General features: G+C 37.4%; 1 protein-coding gene across 2 annotated transcripts in view; it reads left to right on the top strand.

Moving 5' to 3' along the window:
• Positions 1-72: 72 nt before the first annotated feature.
• Positions 73-24,061, top strand: part of SPG11 (SPG11 vesicle trafficking associated, spatacsin) — a 37,868-nt gene continuing 13,879 nt past the window's right edge. Inside the window, exons 1-27 of one of the 2 annotated variants that reach the window (XM_064517798.1) lie at positions 73-377; positions 2,359-2,543; positions 3,384-3,611; positions 4,784-4,982; positions 5,593-5,730; positions 6,489-6,946; positions 7,191-7,336; positions 8,391-8,523; positions 8,880-9,035; positions 10,399-10,577; positions 10,748-10,924; positions 11,457-11,528; positions 11,965-12,092; positions 12,756-12,934; positions 13,453-13,660; positions 14,160-14,363; positions 15,284-15,390; positions 16,213-16,358; positions 17,168-17,329; positions 18,106-18,172; positions 18,660-18,825; positions 19,741-19,946; positions 20,717-20,825; positions 21,450-21,609; positions 22,871-23,128; positions 23,367-23,567; positions 23,886-23,993. In XM_064517798.1, the coding sequence (XP_064373868.1) occupies positions 2,363-2,543; positions 3,384-3,611; positions 4,784-4,982; positions 5,593-5,730; positions 6,489-6,946; positions 7,191-7,336; positions 8,391-8,523; positions 8,880-9,035; positions 10,399-10,577; positions 10,748-10,924; positions 11,457-11,528; positions 11,965-12,092; positions 12,756-12,934; positions 13,453-13,660; positions 14,160-14,363; positions 15,284-15,390; positions 16,213-16,358; positions 17,168-17,329; positions 18,106-18,172; positions 18,660-18,825; positions 19,741-19,946; positions 20,717-20,825; positions 21,450-21,609; positions 22,871-23,128; positions 23,367-23,567; positions 23,886-23,993 (4,476 nt within the window). In that variant the 5' untranslated portion in view covers positions 73-377; positions 2,359-2,362. Of the gene's footprint in view, positions 378-999; positions 1,335-2,358; positions 2,544-3,383; positions 3,612-4,783; positions 4,983-5,592; positions 5,731-6,488; positions 6,947-7,190; positions 7,337-8,390; positions 8,524-8,879; positions 9,036-10,398; positions 10,578-10,747; positions 10,925-11,456; positions 11,529-11,964; positions 12,093-12,755; positions 12,935-13,452; positions 13,661-14,159; positions 14,364-15,283; positions 15,391-16,212; positions 16,359-17,167; positions 17,330-18,105; positions 18,173-18,659; positions 18,826-19,740; positions 19,947-20,716; positions 20,826-21,449; positions 21,610-22,870; positions 23,129-23,366; positions 23,568-23,885; positions 23,994-24,061 lie in introns of those variants that run through there. The other variant, XM_026108037.2, reaches the window with a different exon arrangement.

The following is a 24,061-nucleotide window of genomic DNA, read 5'->3' as shown; positions in this document are numbered from 1 at the left end:
CGAGGAGGCCCCGCCCGTGGGTGGAGTTACGGTGCCGAGCTTTATAGTTCGTCGACTGCGCAGCTTGAAAAGGGCATGTAAAGAGGCTTGTGGTGTTTTTTTACTTTAAGGACTGCTAGCCGAATTATTTTATTTTAAAGGTTGTTTTGCCATGTTTTAATGTCTGTCAAGATGGAAGCACAAGTGTAATATTCGTAGCCTACTTGAGTTCTTCTTTTGATAAAGATATGTGTTGGCACAGGCTGCCCGGGAGCAGCAGGGGCCCAGCCCCACAGCACCCGAGCCAGGCAGACCCAGAGATCCCGGCCAGCTTCAACCAAGTCAAGCTCGCCAGGCACGTCTGTGGTGACAAGGCAGGTCCGAGGTCAGGCCGGGAGGTCAGTCTGCAGGTTGGGTCTAGATCGACAGGGCCCATGGCCAGGCTGTGGCTGAACTGGAGGCTGGAACTGCTACAGCACAGCCCAGGCAAGGCCTGAAGGCCCAGGGCTGCGTTGAAATGGGGCTCCTGGGCCCGTGGGCAGGGGGTGGCTGAGGCCATTGAGGCCCATTAGTGCCCTCAGGTCGCTGATACAGGCCTCAGGAGGGGTGCTTTTGACTCATAGTTTACCAGAGCAAACCTCACCTTTTCCAATTACAGTAGCGTTTAAGCTTCAAAGGGAGAATCTGGAAAAGAGCTGTCATTACGTTAAGGTTAATTTAATTTCGAAACTAGAGCTACAAGTTGAACAGAAGGTTGGATAATGGGAATTTGGTGTTAGGTTTGCTGTAGGTTTCAGGCTACTTCCGTGCAGAGTCGTGTCCCCAGGTTGTGTGGTTAATATCAATGTCCCAGAGGGGATCTCTCCTCTCGGGCCCCGCCACCCGCCCGGCCGGGCCCTGACGCGGGCGGCCGCCGCCGGTGCCCGGGGACTACAGCTCCCAGCAGGCAGTGCGTCCCTGCGCGGAGCCGGCGCACTGCCTGCTGGGAGCCGTAGGCGGGCCATGGGGGTTGGCCAGCTCTGTCAGCTGACCGGAAGGAAGGGCTATCCCGTCCAAGATGGCGGCGGGGGAGGAGGCAGTGGCGGCGGCGGGTCGGGGTGCGGGCGGCGGTTAGGCCTCGGGTCGCGACCCGCCTTGAGGAGGATGGAGGGGGCGAAGCGGGAGCTGCGCATCCTGCTGGCTCCGCTCTCGGAGGAGGCGCAGGCCTCCCTGCGGGACGCGGCCCGGGTCCAGCTGAGCGGGGGCCAGGACGCTCTGGGCAGCCTCCTGGCCCCTGGGGGGATCTACCTGCAGTCGCTGGTGCCGGGCAGCGGCGGCCGGGCCCGGGGCAGCGTCCTCCCGGGAGACTGGGCTGAGTAAGTGGCGGGGGGCGAGCAGGGGAAGGGGGGGCCGGGAGGGGCTCCCCGGGGTCCCTCTGCTTTGGTGAGAGGCGCCGGGTAGGCCCTAGGGCCTGAGGGCGCTCCCCCAGAGGGAGCAGCCCTTCACAGGTGAGGGGAGTCCCTGAAAGCTGCAGGAGGCCGAGGGGGACTTGCAAACCCTGCCTTGAAATGTGGTGCTGTCCCCTTAAATCCCACTGTTGGGGTTAGGAAGGCTATATCTACTTATTCTTTAGTTGTGGAACGGCTGCGTTCATTACAGTAAATCAAAAATAAGAAGAATTTCTGCTAGCTTTGTAGAATTGCTGGCTTTAAGTTTCATAGCACCCTGAGTATTTGACTTCCATATCTTATGGTTACTGGCAAGCTCTTCTGTGTGACATGCAGCGATCACATGAGATGTTTTTCATCTGCTTTGTTAACTTTTAATGCTGAGTCAAAACCACAATCAGACTGCAACTCTGAACATTTGCAGTGTCAAGCAGTACCAACACTGTTAGGGTGTTCTAGTGTTCCGCTCTACACCATCCTGAGTGGCCTTCTAGCTGTTTTGTCTTTGCCTGCTCCCGCGTGGGAGCAGGTATGGAGTCACCTGAAGAGTTTCTCAGCCCTAGCAGCAGGGAGACAGAATGGCTGGAAATGGCCTGGCAGCCCAGTTTCTCCCTAGCTGACAGTGCTGCTGTTACCCCTCCTAAAAGAGGTCCTGGAGCAGAGCATTGCTCACCTGCCACATAACATGGAGGAGTGAAGAGAGGTGACCCAAAAAGGATAGAAAAACCTTTTATCCTTCTGAGAGGAGGAGAAGTAGGGGTACCCCAAGCACTGTCTTGCATTGCAATCTCCGCTAGGGGTGAAATGTTTAATAGTATTGTGGGAAGGTTGGAATCTTTACTGCAAAAGATTAAAATTACTCTGTCTGTCACTAGCAAGCTTCCAGAACCGTTCAATGTATAGTGTGTGGAAAGAGAACAAGGTGAATAAACATTGAATATTTTATCTTCAGCTTCATGTGGGAGAGTACAGAAGATTATGATCTGCAAGCAGACAAGACAAAAATACTGACACTTAGTAAAAGTCATGAACTGTTTGTCTATGAATTCACTATAGAAGATGGAAAACACAACCTCATTTCCCTGCACAGTTGTAAGGAGGATGCACTTAAAAACTTGCTTGAAGTTAAAAATATTAGTGAGTAAATTTCAATGTCTATTCCATATGTGAAATTATTATAGGGCTAATTCTGCTTCATCTGGTGAAACAAGTAGAGGCAGCAAGATTGAGCATTAGGAAAGTGTAAAATATTTGCACGCTATTTTCTGTACATAAGTGGTTTGGAGGTCCCGTATTGATTTAACATGATCAGTAGCAGTATTAATGATCTTGAAAAATAATAGCGACATTTGTGTATTCAAATATGATATTGCTAGAGGGAATTAAAAAACTGTTGTAGGCTAAGGTCTTTGGATGTTATAAAGTGTTACGAATAAGCTTAATAAATACATTCATGCAGGCCTGCTGTCTCAAATTATCCCATTAGTTTTAGAACTGATGGGAAGAAAACACAGGGATGGGGCTGTTCGCCAATCCTGCAAAGACAAAGTGTGTGTTTAGCTTTATGTTCCATGATTAGCAAATGTAATGTAGAGTTAAAATACACACTCTGCAGGATTTAGGGCTTCGATGTTTTACATGTTTTTAAACAGTCTCCCATGCTAAAATATTTTTATTTCCAAAGATAGTTGCTTTTACTTAGTGTTGACTGAAAGATTATTTTCTGGGTTTTTTTGTCCTTTACAGTAGTACCTACTTAAACAGCCAGCACTGTTTTAGAGAACTGTCGTAACACTAGTGTTCCAGATATAAAATGTCAGATTTAAAACAAAATAACACCGTTAAACACACACAAAGCCAAACTTTTTTAAGATGGTAGCTGAGGAAAAGAATTTGAGCTACAATTTTATGAAGATACTTTTACAATCAGAAGTATCAGTTTGTCAGCATCCTAAAATATTGTCTTTAAATTTGCAGGTCTTTCTTCAGTTTGGTCTTCAAAGATCCTATCTTTTAAGGACAACACATGCATACTTCTGCTCAATAATTTTATTCTTGTGCATTTTACCTTTCCTGGAGAAGACTCTCACTTAGAGACGTGTGACTGCTTTACCCTTGATATGCCTCCACAAGTTTTGGAAAGAATAACAGATACAAATTTCTGCAGGGGAATTCTGTTTTTGTTAGATAGTTCTGGCTGGATTTGTATCCTTTGTGATAGAGACTACCTCTCAGTGTAAACGATCTGGAAGAATGAAGTCAGTTTTCTGTTTTGGAATTCTGTCAGGATTTAACGCAAACTTCATTAAAGAAATTCAAGCCTCTATTTTGAAGGTGCTTTCAGCAAAGGGGTTGTATAGTAAAGTACCAGTCATTGTAGTAAAAAAAAAGTCAAAATCATATCTCAAATCTGGTTTCTCAGCTTGTCACTGGATACCTGTTTCATACTGGAATAATGGTGTTCAACATTTTTTGATATGTGAATATGTGTATGTCAAGCTGAAGTGTACTGCCAATAGGCTTTCTGTTCTTAATTAGGTCCTTTAGAAATAGTCTATAGATATTCAGTGCATCCGGCTTGGAAAACAGTTATTTGTCTTTTGTGTCCTGATGAACAGGAGCTCAGACCTGTCAGATTATTTTGCAAGGTGCTCAGCTTTAGCCTACTCTTGTGAATTTTCAATTCAATTTCAAGTTCAAATTTTTGAAAAGGCTATACCCTGTTTTCCTGAATAAGAGATTTTAACCACTGGCAGAGCTTCCTCTGTTCATCTTTGCTCATGGTTGTCCAAATAGTTTTCTTTACTGTGTAGTCTTACCCAGGTTTTAAAATCAGAGCTTATTGCCTTCCAACCAAAGTTTTCTGAGCATTGAAACAGTCTCAGGTTAATGCTACAGTATTTGTCATGTTAATTATTATTTGTTGAGATGTTCTTCAACTTTTAAACCATTTGGTATAGAGTTATATTAAAGCAAGGCCAAAATTAAAGAAGACTTTTTAGTTTTACAGCAGTTTGTTAAAACTGTATACGTACTGTGAAAATCAGTATACATTTTTTTCCAAGTTGGATAATAAGAATTAGAAAAAGTAAGCTGAAATACAGTTCAAAGCATGCAGTATTTGTCCCAGTTCACTTCTAAGTATAAATTAACTCTCTTGAAGTGGCATGTGTTTGTACAGCACCTGGCACAGTTCACTTCTGATCATCATTGGGCTTAGAGTGCTCTTGTAAAACAAGTAATTCTGAATGTGTTGCTGTGCAAAAATTGACTTGGGCCGTGAGGTTAACAGAAATTCATTGTCTTCTCCCTTCCTATGTAATTTCTTGTCTGCTGGATAGTCTGAAGCCTGGCATTTTCTTTGATACTGTACAAAGATATATTTGATTCTTTCGATGGTGCACATCTAGCAACCATTGACGTAGCACTCTGCCAGGGAGACATGGAGGATGAGGACAGGAGTACAGCCATCCCATTGCCGCTCACTGCAGCAAAAGTGTCACATGATCTCAGTGTTGCTGTGATCATCAGTTCTTCCAACTGTGCCATTTCTGTGGATCTAAACATGTATTTCAGGTATATTTGCAACAGAATTCCTAAATACAAATTTTGAGAACAACTAACATTAAGAAATTGCCTAATCTTGGTACTCTAGCAGCTCAGACGCTGTCAGCTTTGTATTTTGAGTCCTGGCTTTATGGTAGGTTAAAAATAATTTTTACAAATCACATTTCTGTAAAGATCGCCAATTTGCTTTAGTTTTTGTTTTGTTACTTTAAAAACTAGAAATAATGGACTTTATTTTTTTTTCTAGGAAGATTAGGCTATGGGCTGTTAATTACTGGCAATGGTAGTTGATAGCACTTTTGGAAGTACTATAGGGCATGGGATTGTTAAACTGTTCTGTTACAGCTTTACCAATTTTGCTTGATAAAATGGGCCTAGGTTGTAATTTGGAGGTTGTCCACCTCAAAGGAAATAACATGAGGTTTTGATGACTAATGTGGACGTTTTTTGTGAATGATATTAATGTGAGAGAAAACTGCTTCTCTGTGATAGCTCCAATTTTGGATTTATTTCCAATTTCAGTTGTAGCTTTGCTGATGGAGTGGTTAAATATGAAAGAAAAAAATGCTTAAATCATGAGGCAAGTGAAAACTGAATTTTAGTATTTCTTTCTTTGCAGACAGTTCCCTGAGCATTTGCTCTGTAAGAGAGATCCTGAAAATCTTCCAATGAAGCCACCTGAAGGACTTGATGAGGATGACCTTGCTAGTTCTGATTACAGTATGGAGCTTATGACATTGTCTTTCCGGACAGACAGGTACATCATGAAAATACCTTCTAAGACAGGCTGTTTTTTTGCCTCCTACAGAACAGTGATCACTAAACTACTGAATTTTTAAAATTGCAGTTGTTGCAAGTGGCATCAGATGTGTGAAAGCTCATCCTGCTTTAAATCTTATATGAATGTTAGGATGCTGTTGGGAGATGGACCAAGACAACTTTACATATGCCACTGAACAACTTCCAAATAGTAGTTACTCTCTACTGCATGGGCATAAGTTTGAGCCAGTTTTGGCAGATATTTGTATTCCAAGTTCTTCACGTTTCGTTGCATGTTTAATACAGATGAGTACACATGGACTTCAAATTACTTTGTGTTCATATAAAACATTTCAACTGTGTTGCAAACTTTAGTAATGGAGATACTAATACTAATAAAATATGCCAATTATGACCTCAAGTAAAGGCAGTAACTATTCAGTCCTGTGCACTCATTTCATTCTATTGAAAGTATTTTTTTTAATTGATGGGATTTTGAGGAAAAGAAAAAGCTTCCAGTAAAAACACTAAACTTAGTGGACTTTATCAGTTAATGGAGTTGTGATCATTATACTTGCTGCAGTCAGTATTTGAATAGAAATAAACTGGGGACATGTTAAGGCTAGAATATGAGATGCTGGATGTAATCTGTAAATCTAAATTATATTATTTGTCTGATGAAACTTTAAAAGTTGATCTCTATGTTTCTCTTGGCATAATAACTGGTATTATAGATAACTTTTTTCTTCATACCAGGTCCTGGAAGGCACACTTATCCTCACTGTCTAATGTAATAAGGAAAAGAAAACCAGATTATCCAAATTTGGTGTATGGCAATTTGCCTTGGTACCAGTATTTTCCCCACGTTGAATATCATGATTCTGTTATCTACGAAGATTCTGAGGAGGCTGTGGCTGTTGTTCCGCAGGATGTTCCATGTGTCCTTTCCAAACAATTACAAAACGATGGTACAGATATCAGTGATGGAGGACAGCAGTGGAAACAAATACCTGTTGAAGGATCACAAGAAATGGTGAAACTGGAGTGTAAATCTGTGACTGCATATAAAGCGCTGTTTGTAGTATTAACAAGTGACAAAGGATTGACTGTTGCTGTCTGGGATTTAGAATCACAAGATGTGTCGTATTACCACTTCGGCAAAAATTGTGTTTATGTGGATTGTAGAGAAGCACCATTATGTTTACTTCTGACAGGTGAGATTTGTTATGATTGTTCTGATGTAGGCTTCTGTTAAAAACATTTTTGTTTGTAGTATCATTCATTCCCATCTATCTCACTGCTGTTTGCTAATTCATAATGCATTCTTGCAGCGGTAAAAGCCAAATGGAGCAACTGCAGCTTAGTATCATCATTTTGAAAGAGAGGCAGTAGCTATGAATGTTGCCATGTAGCAGCTTGCTTATATAATTTTAATTATCATTTGGTTCTTTTATTTAGAGGATGGTCTCTCCTTAATTCTGTTTGGTCTAACTCAAGAAGAGTTCTTGAATAGATTGATGATCTATGGCAGTGCTGGCGTCGTAGATGCCGTTTGTCATCTCAATGGATGGGGACGATGTTCAATTCCCATACATGCGCTAGAGGTAAACAAGTTTGATTCATGTCTTACAGATAATGAAAATACATCTTTAAAGTAGTGAAAGTCTTTTAGCGTTGTTAAGATTATTTCTAGATGCAATTGAGAGTATGTCTCAGTAACCTAAGGGGGAAAAAATAGTGTTTTAGTTACTATAAATAGAAAATAAAAAAAGCCAAGTAACCAAAGAGAAGAAATGCAGCACCAAAGTTAACATGCATAAAAAAAGACTTTTTTTATGTAAGCAGTGCACAAAAGCCCCCTCTTAATTGGGCCTGAAAACATTTTTACCAATTTCTGCAGCACTTTCTCTATTGTAAAATATCAAATATTAAAATAAATCACTGGAACTAGATTTTTGGTTTTATCATGTCCCTCTTGTAAAATCAGGAGGAGAACTTAAAGCATCTAAAAGTTGTTCATGTCCCTTACCAGTAGGTGATAAAATATTTTTGATGTACCTGATGACAAAGCAGATGTTCTTGTGTGTCTGAACTTTCTCAGGACTCTAATTCTATTTTTAGATGACAGAGATCCTTGTTTAAAAGAATACTGTTTCAGGAGTGTGGGACTCTACAACAGTCTGACCACGTGATCGTTCAGTACCCTGTCGGTGTATGTTTCCAGTCATGCTTGGAGGGAGGGAGAATGAAGACATTCGGTGGAGTTTTGGGGGGGTTGTTTTAAGGATGGGATGGAAAGTAGGTTGACAGGGAGTTTTTCCATAGCAATTTTAAGTTGCTGAAAGCATGTTCAAAGTCATGACTCTCACACTATTTATTTTATGTCCCTGAGAAAACTCTAATAAATTGCTGAATTAACATTGTCTCTTTAAAGATATAGGGCTGGGGTTGTCTGCAAAACCTACCAAAGGCTCATGGCAGGTATTTCACCAATAACCTTGTTAATTTAAACCGCTTTTATTGCGCACGCAGTTTAAATGTCTTTGTTTTTCTGCATATATACTTTGTCACTGAATATAAAGTAAAACCATTAGCAATAAGTGTACAATATACATTTTTAGAATGTATGTATAATAGTGTTGCTGCATATTCGTCTAGGCTGGTTTGGAGAACCGTCAACTAGACACAGTAGACTTGTTTTTAAAAAGCAAAGAAAATCTTTTCAATCTTTCTGCATCCTGCTCTGGATCTGAACAGACTACAGATACTGCATCCCAGTTGTACCTGAAAAGTAAGTAAAATACTTTGAGGTTTAAATGTAATTACCTTTCTATTTGTGTGGGGTTTTCATAATGGTATACTGACTTGCCTGTTCTCTTGTGTGTTTGGATGATGCTATATTGTGGCTTTTCTACTCCTGGAAAATGAGAAAAATGGTGCATGAGATGTGTTTTTTGGCTGTGTTCCAATACTGGCGTCAGTATTCCAAGCATTTTGATGTGAAGGCAAAGCATATTACCTGTATTTTTTTACAGATCTTAGAAAATTTTAGTAGCATACCTTTGTGAGTTCTAATTTAAATTGTTGTGAAGTAATCAGTCATATGGTAGAATGTAGGTGTTTTAACCTTTTATGTAAATATTGCAGATTTGGAAGAGCTGAGGCCAGCATTAAATTTGCTTTGCTCAGCAATCAGAGCAAATGATTTGGAGACTCAAAGTAAACACTTTTCTGAGCAGCTGCTAAACCTCACATTGACTTTCCTCAATGAACAACTTGAAGGGATTTTTTTGCATACAGAGGGTAAGATTACTAATTTGGAATCATATAGTAATATTAGTTGGAGGATTTAGTTGGAGTAACCATCTCAGTTTTTAGATTGAAAGCTTGAATTTGCTTAGAATTAACAAAAAACCTTGGGCTAGAGTTAAGTGAATGAAAGATGTTATTTAAGGGAGAAACATGCGAAATTAATCTGAATACAGTATGTGTTAGCCTGAACAGCTGTGATATAAATAAAGCCTTTTGATCAGGCTTTCAGGTCAGACTGCATGGATGGTCGTAATGGGACTTCTGGATGCATAAGAATGAGAGAATTGGACTTCAAGGCTATCACTGGATGCTTGATGGTAGTGCACTTAAATGGCTTGAGCTTGGCCATCAGCTGCTGCTTCTTTTCTCAGTGTTACCGCTTGAACTATGTTTGCACAAGTATTTCCATGGCTGTAGGATGGAATAAATTAGTTCAAGAAACTGAGACAGTGAAAAAAAGCCTACCAGGTTATTTTTTGTCTGGAGCACTTCCCATTCTGGTTCACCAAATAAGGCAGGGGGTGGCACAGAAGCAGGAGCAAGGATCTGACAGGATGTGTAGGACAGATGTGGGAGTTAATGACTACTTAAGCTATCACTACTGCTAAAATGTTGCTCTTTGAACTACAGCTAAAAGGTTCAAGAATAGAGTAAAAGTTGGAACACCAAGTTTTAAAATAACAGAATTCCAGAGGGCAGCTGACTGGCATTTTCCCTGTCTCTTTCTTTCTGAAAGACTTTCTCAGTGTCCTGCCCTTGAGGTTATCTTTCAGTTTCCAAAGCGCTCAGTCTTTGTTTTGCTGGAGAGAGCTTTTGGGGAGCAGGGTGACATGTCCAATGTACAGTGTGCTTTCCTGCTTTTTGGGTCTGCACAGCTGTCTCCGTGGTGCTTTTTGGTCTGTGGATCAGCAGACTACACATCTTAAAGCAGAACTGTTTCCTTGTGACAGTAAAAAATGCAGGCCATTCATTCTTGTTTTTAATAAACATTTTTTCTACATGATTTTTAGTAGTCTTTGCTTCTTACTACATGAATGTTATGGTAGAATGCCCCTGCATTTTTAAGAGGACACGTCTGACTAATAATTGGCTGGAATGATTAAAAATTTCAGTTGTCATTTGCTAGTCCCTGAAGGCGCAAACAGATCAGTGAAGACAGGTGGACCTCTGGTAGGATTGTGACTGTACCCCAACAGAAGCGGGCAGTATCAGTATCTGTTCCGAGCTGATGTCTTCTTTCCTCTGAGGTGTGTTTAGTTTAATAAAGTAGGGAGAATGTGTTCAGCATTGATAAGCAGCAAGAATGCTGTATCGTTAATTTCCATTTAACTGATATCTTGGATGTTCTTGACAGAACTTGATGAATACCTGCAGAAGGCCGCAAATATTTTATCAGATTACATTATTGACCTTAGAACATTTGTGATCAAGTTTCCTCGACTGCAGACAAATCCCATACACATAGGAGGTGATCTTGATGAAGACATGCCTACAATAGAGGAAAGCCAAATGTGGGAGAAACTAACAACAGAGGTAAAAATGAAAAATCAGTTTTCAAGAATTATTATGAAATATATTCAAGGAAATGTTTAATTTGAAAATATCTTCAAACTATTGGGAAAAAGTCAAAATAGGGAACATAAAGATAGTAACATTGTAGATTAATAGCATCATTTTGTTCCAGAAGCATTTTTCTCTTTCAGGAAGTCATTGCTGACGCCATTTTAAGCAACAAAGTACCAGAGGCCCAGACCTTCTTCCATATACGTCAGCATCCTGCTCAAAGTATTCAGGAATTTATTCAGATAGGTTTAAATTTGGTTTATGACCGTCTTCTAAAGGAAAATACCAGAGAGGCCTCAGAACTTTTAAGAAACATGGTGAGTGTTGTTCAATAAGCCTGCTGATAAAACTGAACACTTCTTTATGACAAATGAAATAAATGAATGCGAAGTGTGTTGGGGGAGATTCTTAGCTTTCTTATTGATGTTATGATTCTACCAAATATATTTTGTACAATGAAAATTAACATGTTTTTAAGAATTGGCTTGATTACTAATGTTCCTTCAGAACGCTGAGAAGGCACATTAATGAATGTGTGTTGACCGATGTTATGACCAGCAAAGTGTAATGGTGATTCTGGCAAGTTAGGTAGCAAAGGATACAAATTTTATATGCAGGCGTGCTGGTGAGATCACACAGATCAATGGGTTGCTACGTTATCTCTAGTGGTTTTATTCAGGTGTGGGTGAGGGCAATACTGAACTTGATCTGTTCCATGTGATGAAGAGAATAACCAAGCATGCTTGTAAAAGTTTCTGTGCTTTGGAAAGAAAGCAGATGCATTTATTCTATCAATGTACAGCTGCATTTATACTGTTTGCATACAATTAATATCTTCTTTTTTGTTAGGGTTTTGATGTGAAGGAAGAATTGCATAAGATATGTTTCTACACGGTTGATAAAAGTGTACGAGATTTGTTGGTAAGTGTAGAAAAGGCCTTTTTTGTCTGTCTGATGTTCTCAGCTCTGAAAACTTTTAACTTTCTCTGTATTTATGCAGAGAGAAACTTTGTATTGAACACATTTTCAGAATGGGAACAAACTGTTTTTGTCCCTTCATCCATGAAGTGTAGCTGCTCAAACACCATTGACATACCTATGATCTTTTGCATTTGCAGTTAAACTGGTTAAAGTGTCATTTCTTTATTTTGATTCTGATCTACTTCTCATGTACTTGCACAGAGTATGTAATCCTGGCTCTCTTGAAAGTTAAATAAAAATGCATTGACCTCAATGCATCCAGCATTTTTTCCTATAGTTGATTAACTCTTTACACTTGCAGGATCATTTGTCAGTTTAATATATGATAAGTAGAGAAAAACTGTAATAGCAGCTAATACTTTAATTTGAATTAAAGGTGAAAGTTTTACAAGAAGAAAATTATTTTTCTGAAAAAGAGAAGAAAATGATAGACTTTGTGCATCAGGTTGAAAACGTTTACTCAGAATCCTTCCAAGAAAATAAAGAGATTCAATCTCTTTCCAGGTAATGTGGTTTACAGATTTTAATTATTAATTAATAAAGTTAATAGGCTTTTAAATATTGTGATTTCTGGGTTCCATATGATCTAATGCACTGACAGATGTAGTCTTCTGTAATTTTGTTTGTGTCATGCAGGTCTTCATTTGCAGAAGTAAGGGTCGGTATAGGAACTGATGGCTTTTTGCATTAATATAACAATTGCTGTCATGTTCTTTCCAGACTTAAGTTGTAACTTACTATTGTTGGTGCAATGGAGGTCTTCTGTTCATGTTACCAACATAAATGATGCATTTTTAATAACTAAGGATATTATTAGAATTGTTGATCAATTGAAACATATTGAGGTGGAATGTTTGCTTTTTTTTGATATATATCTGTAATATTGCAACATAACGCAACTTAGAAAAATCTCTTACCAAATGTTCTCCTTTTAAAATTAAATAACTGTAAAAATGTTATCATACTTACTATTTAATATGTCAGTTTTGGAAAAATTATTCTTTTCTGATTGCTTTTCTGTGCGCTGTCACACTCTTGGCTGAAATAAGTCCCTCTACCACGTAGAGCTTTCTTCAAAAAAGAACTAGCAAAACTTACTGATTCTTTTATCATCTCTTGTTTTTTAAAGAGTAATAGTATATGTATTAATGGAAAGCTTCATTGCAGTTTCACGAACTGGAGAAAGGAACAAGAATTTTCCAGACATACAGCTGTTTTAGACTCATTCCTGAATTGTGATAAACATCAGGTTCACAATAGAGAACTGAGAGTGATGTTTAACTGGGCTCAGTGGTGGGATGAACTTATTCAGGAAATGATTCTTCTCCCCAGAAAAACACGTGAAGGCAAGTACTCGAGTACTAAAGAGTTTAAGAAACTGTTAATTAAAAACTTGAGTGTCTTTGAAGTAGTATAATGCGGTTGTGTTGGAGTGGCATTGATACAACTAAAGCTGTGTGCTACCGCAGTAGGTCATTTATTTTTTGTCAGTGAAAACGGAGAAGTTACAGATTCAGTCAGAAGCAAACTGTTTTGTCCTGTTGTGTTCTGAAAGCCACTTGTGTTTTTCCTGGAGAGAAGAGGCTGGAACTAGCTGAAAAAGACTTATCTAATGAGTTGCTATTCGTTGTAAGTGAGATAATCCTCTGTGTTTTGTAAAGTTACAGAGTAATATTTAGTTTTTTCAATGTAAATCTCTCAACTAGCTGCAACAGTATATTTATCTCAGCATCATCTTTGCAAAAGGAAATACCAGCTCATTAAAAATATATACATGTATAAAGAAATGTCAGTATTTCCCTAATTAGTGTTTGTTTGTGGGGGTTTCTTCTTTTTGTGTGTTTTTTTTTTCTTTTTAATGCAGAATTCAAGACCTGTAATCCTGAGGTTCTTTGGAGGCACCTGACAGCCCAGCATGATTGGCGTAGTCTTTGTTCATGGATTGAGGAATCTGAGCCCCACCAGACTTTGTGTGGACCAGTTAACTGGCCCCTTCTGACTCCAGACATTATTGACCGAAACATGTTATGTAGTGGCTACATGAGAAATGAAATATTAGACAAACTGGCTAGGTATGTGCCCTTCCTGTGTTATACTAATTTTCTGTTTTACGTGGAACCAAATTCAAATAGTTGTAGAAGTACCTGTTAATAAAATCTTCGATAAATACTAATTTTTTATAGTATTTGATGCCCTTTTTAAAAACAGCACAAATCCTTTAATAAATTTAGTCTGGTACTTCACTTTCAATACTCTGAAAACAGTAACAAGCCTGGGAGCAATCGAAATCCTCCCATGAAGATTATATTCCTGCTCCCTATTTTAGTGCAAGGGATAAAATTTTAAATGTAGTATTTCACTTTTCACACCTTATTTTCTGCAATGAACTGTAGCATCTAAGATAGTGGTAGAGTGCTATCAAACTTTGTGTATTTTGGCATGTTGTGTTTGCCTCAGTAATGAAATAATTGCCTAGATCTGTTTTATAGTTTTGAACTAAAACCACATTTCAGAACTTGTGAAAGAGTTAGCTGTCTAATCAGTGTGTATGCTTTCTCTTTTTTCTGATAGAAATGGAATTTTTGTCCTTTCTGAGTTAGAAGATTTTGAACTTCTGCTCCAAAGATTGTCTTGCCTTGGGGGAGTAATGCAAAATCCTCACCCCGTTCCAAAATACAATGCTGCAAGTGGTTTGGACTTCCATGCTTGTTTTGTCCTTCACTGTTTAGAACGTAATTTGCAGTATCTATTATACACTTACTTAGACTATTACAGGTATGAATGCTTTATTCATCCATCAGATTACATGCCAATTTAAATAGTAAAACACAACTTTAATAACTGTCAGTAGAAATTTTCCTAGGACCTTGCTGCTTGGCAAGAAAGACTGCTTGGATCACTGTGGCATCATTTCATGAAAAGCTGGGGCAGTGTGTTAGATTTCGTGCTGTATTTTGGAGCTTTATTCACGTTGTCTTGTCATGATTATTTGCATGTCAGGCAGTAAAGGAAATGATTATATGTGTAATCAGTATAACACTATAAGCAATGCATTCTTAAGTGAGCGAGGCCAACTTGTTCTTCAGAAACTCTCTCACTTGACCACAGGCATGGGCACATTCTCAGTACATTGACAAATAAAGGAATTTCTGGTTTCCATCTAAATTAGGATGAGTTGGGATTTGAAGAGGAGAAAGAAATACTAAGTTTTGGAACTGTCTATATACTTTGCAATAAAGAATACTTTGCAATAAAAATTTCTTAGTTCTAATGCCAGTCTAATAGTGCAATTGAGTAAGAAGGTAGAAGTGGGACAGAGGAAAGCCTACAATCAATTAAACTAGTTGCATAAAATGTTCAAACTATGCAAAGAATGTTTTTTATGAATTGAGCCCCTTCTTTGGGAAGGGCTTGGGGTTGTCAGCCTGGGAAACTGCTATTTTCATTTATAGAAGCAAGCAAGCACAAAAACGTAGTCTTACAGAAGGGAACTGCCAGAGACGGTGTATCAGTTGGAGCTGCATATCTTGTATTGATAGATGATATGATTTGGCTCTGTCATGATAATGAAATGAATCACCGTATCACCAAGTCAGATGCTCTTAACTTTTAATGAGTATTACTAAGGCAGAGGGTGGTGGTTTCTGTGAATGAGTATTGTATTTTCACTGTGCTGCTGCTCTTCTTGTTTCCAGTTTAACTCCTTCAAACTGTCCTATTTTGGATAACAAGGAATTGCATGAAGCTCATCCCTGGTTTGAATTTCTCGTGCAGTGTCGAGGGGTTGCCAGTAACCCACGAGGTAGGAGGCTGGCCTCACTCAGCTATGGCCCAATGTTTAAACTGCTAGCCAAATATTTGGGACATCTGGGTTTATTCCTCTGTTCTGCTGCAGACTCTTTGACCATAGTAAATCATTTATGTGTGCATCAGTTCCCCATTTCTAAAATGTTGATGATAATTTCTACTTAAACAGTTGCGAGTATAAATACATAAAGATTTTGAGGCTGTAGATATGTCCAAATTGGTTTGTGTATGATCATCATAGCCTCCAATCTGATTATTTTAGTAAAAGGCTGAGCAGAAGGAGAATAATACAGAAGGAAATACATACACATTAAAATTATAGTTTCCTCTACGTTTTACAGTGCATTTTGGCTTCTCTGCAGCTTGGATTATGTCTTTGCTTGAACGAAGACTTTTTTTTAGTTAATGGTTGAAAATCACTAGAATTTGTACCCTTAGTACCCTGTACTCTTTTTAAAAAGCCTTTCATCTTTTGTAGAGGTACACATTAAGAGATGATAAAAATAACAATCAAGTGCAGCTTGCATTTTTTCAGATAATGTTATTAGTATTAGTAATTAGTAGTGAAATGCAAAAATGTGGGGTGGGACTTGATCCGGCTCAATCTTCACAGGTAAAACTGTGGCTTGAAATCAGGGAAAACTTAATACGAATGGGAAGGGCTTATCTGTATTTGTGAGTAGATCAAGAAAAACATCACTATTAACAACAAATAAATAGAGAAATCAACTTGTTTCTCAGTCATAGAACAGTTTTAAGCATAAATGAATAATACTGTTTTTTTAATGAAATTAAATCTCGCTTTTCTTCCTTCTAGATCCAAAGATGATTTTTCAGGCTAGTCTAGCAAATGCTCAGATACTGATTCCTAGTAATCAAGCCAGTGTGAACAGCATGTTACTGGAAGGACGTACACTATTAGCACTCGCGACCACAATGTATGCACCTGGAGGTATTGATCAGGTACTGTGTGAAACAAAGTATTGACAAGTTTTTGGTGAAGTTCTCGCTTGATGGTGAAAACTGAAGGGAGTAAGTTGCTAAAAATGAATACACAAACGCTGTTGTATGATTTCTTCTCATGCAGAAACTTGGGTTTGGTGTTGCATGTTTCAATTTGAGTTGACTAAATGTTACTTTCACAGTAGAGTGCTTCAGAAAGTAACATCGTTTAGAAATAGCAAGGCCTAGTGGATGTGAGTTGGATTCTTTAACTCCTTCATAGCAGTTATAGCTGAGAATGTTTATAGACGTTTGTATTCTTAAAACAGTTTAATTCATGAAAAGATTTTCAATAAACTTTTAAAATGATGTGCCTGTTTTTATTAGACCACTATCCCCTTTTATAGTCATTTGTCATTTTTGACTAAATGAAACAATGGGTAATTAGCCTCCTCTTCTGTTTGGGTCTGAATAGATGTTAGTCAGCTTCTTTTTTTTTTTTTTATTCTTAAACACTAAAAATCTGGGCACACATCAAAAACCGTTTTACTTATTGGTTACATTGTGCTAACTAATTGTATTGTGTTACAGAGATAAAAAAAATTATAAAAAATACATGCAGTAGAACAGATTTTATTAATACAGACAGCGTTGTGATATATAGCAGAGTAGCCTAAAGCTACAGTTATTGTTGAAGGTTTGTCTAATATAACTTACAAGGACGTTTTGGAATATTTTTTCTGTGTTACTACCATATGCCAAATTCCTGCAAATTATCCTAATGCAGTTATTTCTTCCTGGTGAAATAATTTTGCTTCTTTTCAATATAGGTTCTTCAGAATGAAGATAAGGAAAGAACTGTAAAGAAAGTTGATCCTCAGCTCTTAAAAATGGCATTGGCTCCTTACCCCAAGCTCAAAGCTGCTCTCTTTCCCCAGTGTACTTCTCATGGAATTTTGCCACCTGACATCTCTCTTTACCATCTTGTTCAGGTATACAAAATTTTTTCTTAATAGAGCTGTTTGGCAAAAGACAAGTAAACCAAGAGAAGTTTGTTTTCAGCTAAATCCTGGTGGGCAGGGACAATGTTGTTTTCTGGGAATCCTTAACTGGGAGCTAAAGTTTGTAGCTACATTCCATTTTTTTTTTAATATGTTATCTCAATACTAGTTAAAATGAGTCTGGCATTTTTAATCCAGACATGTGAAGATATCTGCAGTGTTTAACACCAGCAGAGGTTGTGTGTGACAGTCCTGGAATGTCAGAAAAATAATATTCTTCTGTATTCAGTAACCAGGTTGTATAGTATTATAAAAAATTAAAATGTTTAAATTGTCTAAGGGAAATTGAAATTTAAAATTAAAGAATAGCATCTTCTGGAATGTTATGACAAACATTTCTGGGCAAATGACTTCTGCTTGAGATGTGTGGTATGAAATGACAAATAGCTGATAGCTGGAAGAAATGCTACGAGTTATTCATTGTTAGGAAAGTGGTAGTTTGCTAAGATCACAGTTCAGCAAAATACTTGAACATGTTCTTCCCCATTTCCTTAGACTAAAGTTGAAGCATTTCTTTGCACTTGTTTGCATTCTGGTCCTACATCAGCAGATAAATATGTGCTTTTGAGGGAGAACTGTACAAGATACAACTAGCAGCGCAGGCAATTCTTGATTATCTGCTGCTGTAGCTCCCTGACACATTCTCTAGTCTGGTCTGATGTCAAAATCTTAAGCTGACTGAGTGTATTTTGTGTCTAATCTTTCAGTCATTAGTGCCCTTTGATCCCACTAAATTGTTTGGCTGGCAGTCAACAAATACTCTTGCTTTATCAGGTATGTCACTCTCTAGTTTTATATGCTTTGTTAGCCTGTTTACTTCAGATAAAATACCTTTCAGTGGAATCGTTTGTCTGATAAACCTATTCAAAAGGACATTCCTTTTACAAAAAAATAGCTGATTTTACTAAAAATTTGCTTTGAAATTAAATCATGGCTAGATGGATTGTCTTTTTTCCCCTAAGTTCTTCACAGACAGAAATCTTTATGAAGTACTATGAGATAGGAAAGCATTATTTTCTTCTTTTAAAGGCAAATTGAGGTCCTAAGAAGAAATGATCTGATCATGGCTATTAGAAAAAGTTAGTATTAGAGTTTTGTTTTTACAGTGAGAACTGGAATTCCAGTGGGACTGGGTATGTTGAAGTTTAAATTAGAGCAAGAGAGTTATTTGACTATCATCTCACGTTCAGTCGCTGAAAGCTATTTCCTATGTTTAAATCAACTGTTTATCAGCTCATAAAAATGATGATATTCTTTCTAGATACGTCAAGTGACTTTCCTCATTTTTCTTCCCCTGAACTGGTGAACAAATATGCTGTAATGGAACGACTGGATTTTTTGTACTATTTGCACCATGGACGTCCATCATTTGCTTTTGGTACATTTTTGGTCCAGCAGTTAGTAAGGAGCAAATGCCCCAAACAGTTGTAAGTCTTCTAAAAAATGGTATTTGGATTGTTCTTTTGATGTTACAACCCAGCACAAAAACTACATTAATCCTCCCTGACAGCAAACAGGAGTGGTGTGCAGATCATCCCAAGAGCACAGAACAATATATGATTTACATGTTAATTACTCAAAATTTTAGGTGTCCTGGAAATCCATTCAGTCTAGCTTTTGGTAGCATAGAAATAAAATACCATCTCAAAGATTGGTAGCATAGGAATAAAATATCATCTAAAAGAAGGTGAACTTTAATTTGAATTACTAAATAGTATTCACACAGCAAGGAATGAAAAATGTTCCAGTCGTGTCAAAAACAAGTAGTTTCTTCTAGTGAACTGAGCCTCTAGGTCACTTTGTAGAAAAAAGATACCACTTTGACAAGTCCTAAGAATAAATTTAAAATTCATGTCAGACTCGAGCATCCCTAACTTTTTCAGTTACCAGTATGGAAAAATTGCAGACATCCTGCGAACCAGCCACTGTTTTGAAGCCTTTTACAGTTAATTCAGTGCAATCCACAAATCAATTTCAGGTTCTTGATGCTGCAGTGCTTAGACTGTAAATTCTAAAGTGGAACATTTTATACTAAAAACTACTGACAGTGGTTTTATTATTATTATTAGTTATAGTGTCATTTGCATTGGCTTTTGTTTTTATTAAAGTTTATTAGATTTCAAACTCTGTGCCTGTCCTTTGAACGTTTATCACGTACAAGGCTTCATTCTCATACCTACATTTATTCTAAACGTGAAATTCTTGGTTAGTAAATACCTCCCATGCTACTAAAGTCTTTGTGAGACAGGGCACTTTGCAATTACTTATTTACATGGGGAATATTTGTATTTGACAGATCAGTTGAAAATCATATGTATTAACTGGTGTTCTTTTTGTTCTAGGATTCAGCAAGCAGGAAATGAAGCCTATCTTTTAGCCCTTTCTTTCTTTCATATACCTTCAATAGGAGCAGCCTGTGTTTGTTTTCTAGAATTGCTTGGTCTTGACAGCCTCAAGCTCAGAGTTGATATTAAAGTTGCAAACATAATTTTCAATTATAAAACTAGAAAGGAAGAATCTCAGCACAATCTGATAAGAGAATCTTTTGGTAAGTGTGTCTTTTGCTTGTTTTAGAATTGGGTAATATATATTGCTTGGGATGAGAAGCAGAGAGGGATTGAAAGGTGGTGCCTCATCTCTCAGGAAGAGTAGGATCATGCTTTGAGGAGCTAAGAATTTTGCTGTTCTTCTATTGCTGCTTCTTACTAATCTTCAAGGTGCAGCTTGAACCTGGCATACCAAATAAGGCAGGAAGACTGCAATGTGATAAGCAGCCAGAATTGCAGTAGTCTCTAATGGATAGAGTCAAACAGCTGCCTAAGGCTCACTGTAATTTTTAGTAAGATGCAGCTTAATGTTTTAATATAACTAGAGGATTAAATAGAGGGACATTACCAAGTATCTTACCACTTTCTTACTTGAATTCTGTGTTACAACTGTATTAAAATCAGATGTTTGAAACTGAGAAGACTTTAAATTTGTCCTAGGAATAAATTTAGAAAATTGTATGCACAGTTCCGTGGATGTTTTTATATCCTGACTAGGAAATTAGTGGGATTAATTTCCATTTTCCTGGTAATTCTAAAAATACGTTGTTTAGAACTATAGATCTGGCTTATTTAAAAAAAATGCTTAGATGATTTGAAAGCTGAAATTCTTGTTCAAAAATCACGTAGGCACTTTGTACCTGACTTGACATACTTACTGAAGTGTTTACATTAATAGGACTTGAGCTTCTTGTTTACTCCACTACCTCTGAAAATATTTCTCTAATGCCAGAATAGTATCTCAGAAGTAGTAATACATTCTTTCAAACAGTTGATAAGTTAACAAAATTGGCTGATGGTGAAAAAGCAGCAGCAGCAGAAATTCTTACCTGCTTAGAAGAAGCCTTTTGGGATACAGTTGAGCATCAAGGAATAAATAAGTGAGTAAAACATGATTTAAATTTTTTTTATGCTGACAAATTGACGTTGAGCATTGAATTTTGACATTTGTGTGTTCAGGTATTATTAAAGAGATCTGTTTATATTTTATTGCGGTAAACTGAATAACGGAATTTGAATTTAGCATATAATCTTGGTATTTCAAATGACAGAGGTAATAGATGTATATTGGCAAGAATAATGAAATGCAGTCAGCATTTTAAACTTACTGCTCCGCAGCACTGTTGCAGCACCCTGGCTTAGAAGTAAAGATTGTTCAATTCTTTTCAAAGCTTACATTTTCAAGATTGGGCAGCGTACCTGCCTCAGTGGGAGTGTGCACGGACAGGGTAGTGTGGAAGCTCCTGCGGTGGAATCTGATCTAATCTGTAATGAAGTCAATGGAAATGCTTGTGTTGGCATTTGCTGCAGGCAGTGGATCTCAGCCCATATGATCAGCTTACACATTATTAACATCTCATATAAATATCACATTACAGCTGAACCTCAGAAGCTTGTTCTTATGTCTCTTTCCCCCCCCCCCCTTTTTTTTTCTGCTTTTAGATACAGTACATGAAGGTAAAAGCAGAAATGCTGAATTAAAGTTATCTTTAAATTCCATGCAGGACATCTAATGACTCTAGAAGGCAGTGGTCTTTGGTAATGCAATTCTGCAAACTCCATAATACTAGACTGAGTACATCATACCTAAAGGAATGTGCTAAATCCAACGACTGGCTGCAGTTCATCATCCAAACCCAGCTGTACGGCTACCAGCCAGATGAGGTAAGCTGACTGTGTATAATAAATGAAGATAAAGATTTTCAGGCAAGGATGCTCTTTGTCAGTGGTGGTCTTTTTGAAATAAAAATAATAATAATTAAAAAAAGGAAAGAAAAAAGTATTCTTACAAAAGGATATCACATTGAAGGGACAATATAAAATTGAAACCTAGTCAGTTACCGTTGAGTTAGAAGTTGTCTCAGGAGGTTTGGTATCCGCTGTTCGTGATTCCTTTACAGCTGGGTTTCTCCTCTTTTCTACTTTTCTCTGCCTCTTGGTATGTGGAAAGCTAACACAAGACAAAGAAAATTGACTCCAGAGGAAACTGACTCTTCAGTAGATGGAGTAAAATGCTTCTAAGGGCATGAAAGCTAACTATCAAAAGAGATTAGAAAAAAGCTCCCCATTTGAAAAATTGTATGTGGTGGTGTTAATCAGTAGTCAGGAAAAAACAGTCTTCAGAGAGAAGTGATTTCAGTGTATCTTTGAAGTGAATTGGACACGAAACTATTTGCCGAAAAGGGACTTTGTTTTCATGTTAAGTTTACTTATTATTATGACATGTTCATATTGTGTTTGTAGTTTTAATTTACTTTTTAAAATCATTTAGTTAGTAGTTTTTGTATTGGAGAGGTATATGCTCAATATAAATTTTAATAAACTCATCTTTATCATCTTTCATTTTTCATTTTTTCTCAGCTCATCTTTCATTTCAAAACTTAAGTCAATCTTTTATGTTAAGATACGGAAGTTTTGAGAATCCAAGTCTTCCACTTTTGTTACTGAGCATAATTTAAAAAGTAATAAAATATTACCAATATGTAAAAATTAAATGAAATTTATAAAAAATAATAACTGCAAAAATCCAGTTTAGATAATACTGAGCAGGCCTGGGTTTTTAACTTGTATCTCTTCATTACTCTTTCCAAAAAAAGAAAAATCCATAATTACACAAAAATAACTAACCAGACACTAGAATTCCTTTTCATGATATATTGTTAGCAGTACAAGATACAGTGAGGATGAAAGTGAGTGTCTCTAGGAGGCATTTTACCTTCATGTAAAACAAGGAATTTTGATATTTTATTATAATATTTTGTACTTACAGAATATTTTAATCTCTCTACATCTTCAGAAATGTACTAAAAAATTTGAAGAATGTTTTGTTTGACTTTTCTGCAAGTACTTAGTACTTTCTGCCTCCTTCCCCCTCATTCTCTTTGAATCTCCCTCTATATAGATGCTTTTGATTCTGTTTTCCTAGGTCATTTCTATCCTTCAAGATTTCACTCCCATTTTACAAGATCACTTGACACTGGCATTGGAGAAGTTACCGTTTTTGTGCTCTGACATAGGAAGTCCTCAGAACAGTGCTACCAGTATGTCTGAGAGCAAAAATGAGGATAGCCTGTTCCAAATCCTTTTTCAATGTCAGGGGAATTCCAACCCTTCATGTTACCTTTTGACTGAAGGAATGAGGCAGCATGCTCCCTTTCTGAGTGTATTAGCAGCATGTTTTCAAGTGAGTATTAATTAAGTTACTTATCTTCTAGAGGTATGAATAATAAAAAAGTGACAATTTCGACATTTTTATTGTACATAATTATGTGAAACGGTAGATACGTAGGTTGCATTCATCAAGTTTTTCTCAGTTCTGATAGTAATTGTTGTGATTAGGATGACATTTTGTTCAGTGATATGTAATGAAGTGACATTTGTCTTCTGGTTGTTATAAAGCCCTTTTTTTGTCCATTTGGCAGGATGCCAACATTATCCAGTGCCTCTGTGTTTGGATAATTACTACTGTGGATAATGTTACCAGAGCTGAAGCAACAAACCATATTCAAAGCTCAGTTGAAAACCATGAATGGGATCTTCATGACCTATCAGTTATCTGGAAGGTGTTTTTAAGAAAAGAAAAAAGTAAAACACTTATAAATGGCTTCCAGCTCTTTTTAAAGGTAAGGTCATGTCTTTTTAGTAGTACCCTTGACTGTATCTCAAATCTTCCTTGGAGAGGAGGTTGCCAGTAGATTCCCCCTCTGTCTTGCTATTTTTAGGCTGGATAGCTTGGATGTAATCCATGAAAAGTCCTGGCCAAATAAGAAAATCTTTGAATGGAAGTCTTGCAACTATTACAAATTTGAAAATCAAGTATCAAGCTTGCATGCTGTTTTAAATAAATAAATAACTTCATTGTTCTGGCACCGAGGAACACAAATTCTTTATTTGTTGATGTACTTTCAGAAAAGAATTACAACCTGTTTTGTATCTTAAAGGATTCCCCTTTACTCTATCTCCTGGAGATGTATGAACTATGTATGAACTTCAAAAAATACATTGAAGCTAAAACAAAACTGGACAAGTTTCAGACAAGTCTCACAGAAGTAAGTAGAATTCATTTTCTGTGAATATCTTTGTCTAGGTCTGCTCATATTAGACTGTGATAGTCATC

Source organism: Dromaius novaehollandiae, chromosome 10 (assembly GCF_036370855.1).
Source record: "Dromaius novaehollandiae isolate bDroNov1 chromosome 10, bDroNov1.hap1, whole genome shotgun sequence".
NCBI lineage: Eukaryota > Metazoa > Chordata > Aves > Casuariiformes > Dromaiidae > Dromaius > Dromaius novaehollandiae.
The sequence above is the reverse complement of the archived record's forward strand: the minus strand, read 5'-3'. Positions and strand labels throughout refer to the sequence as shown.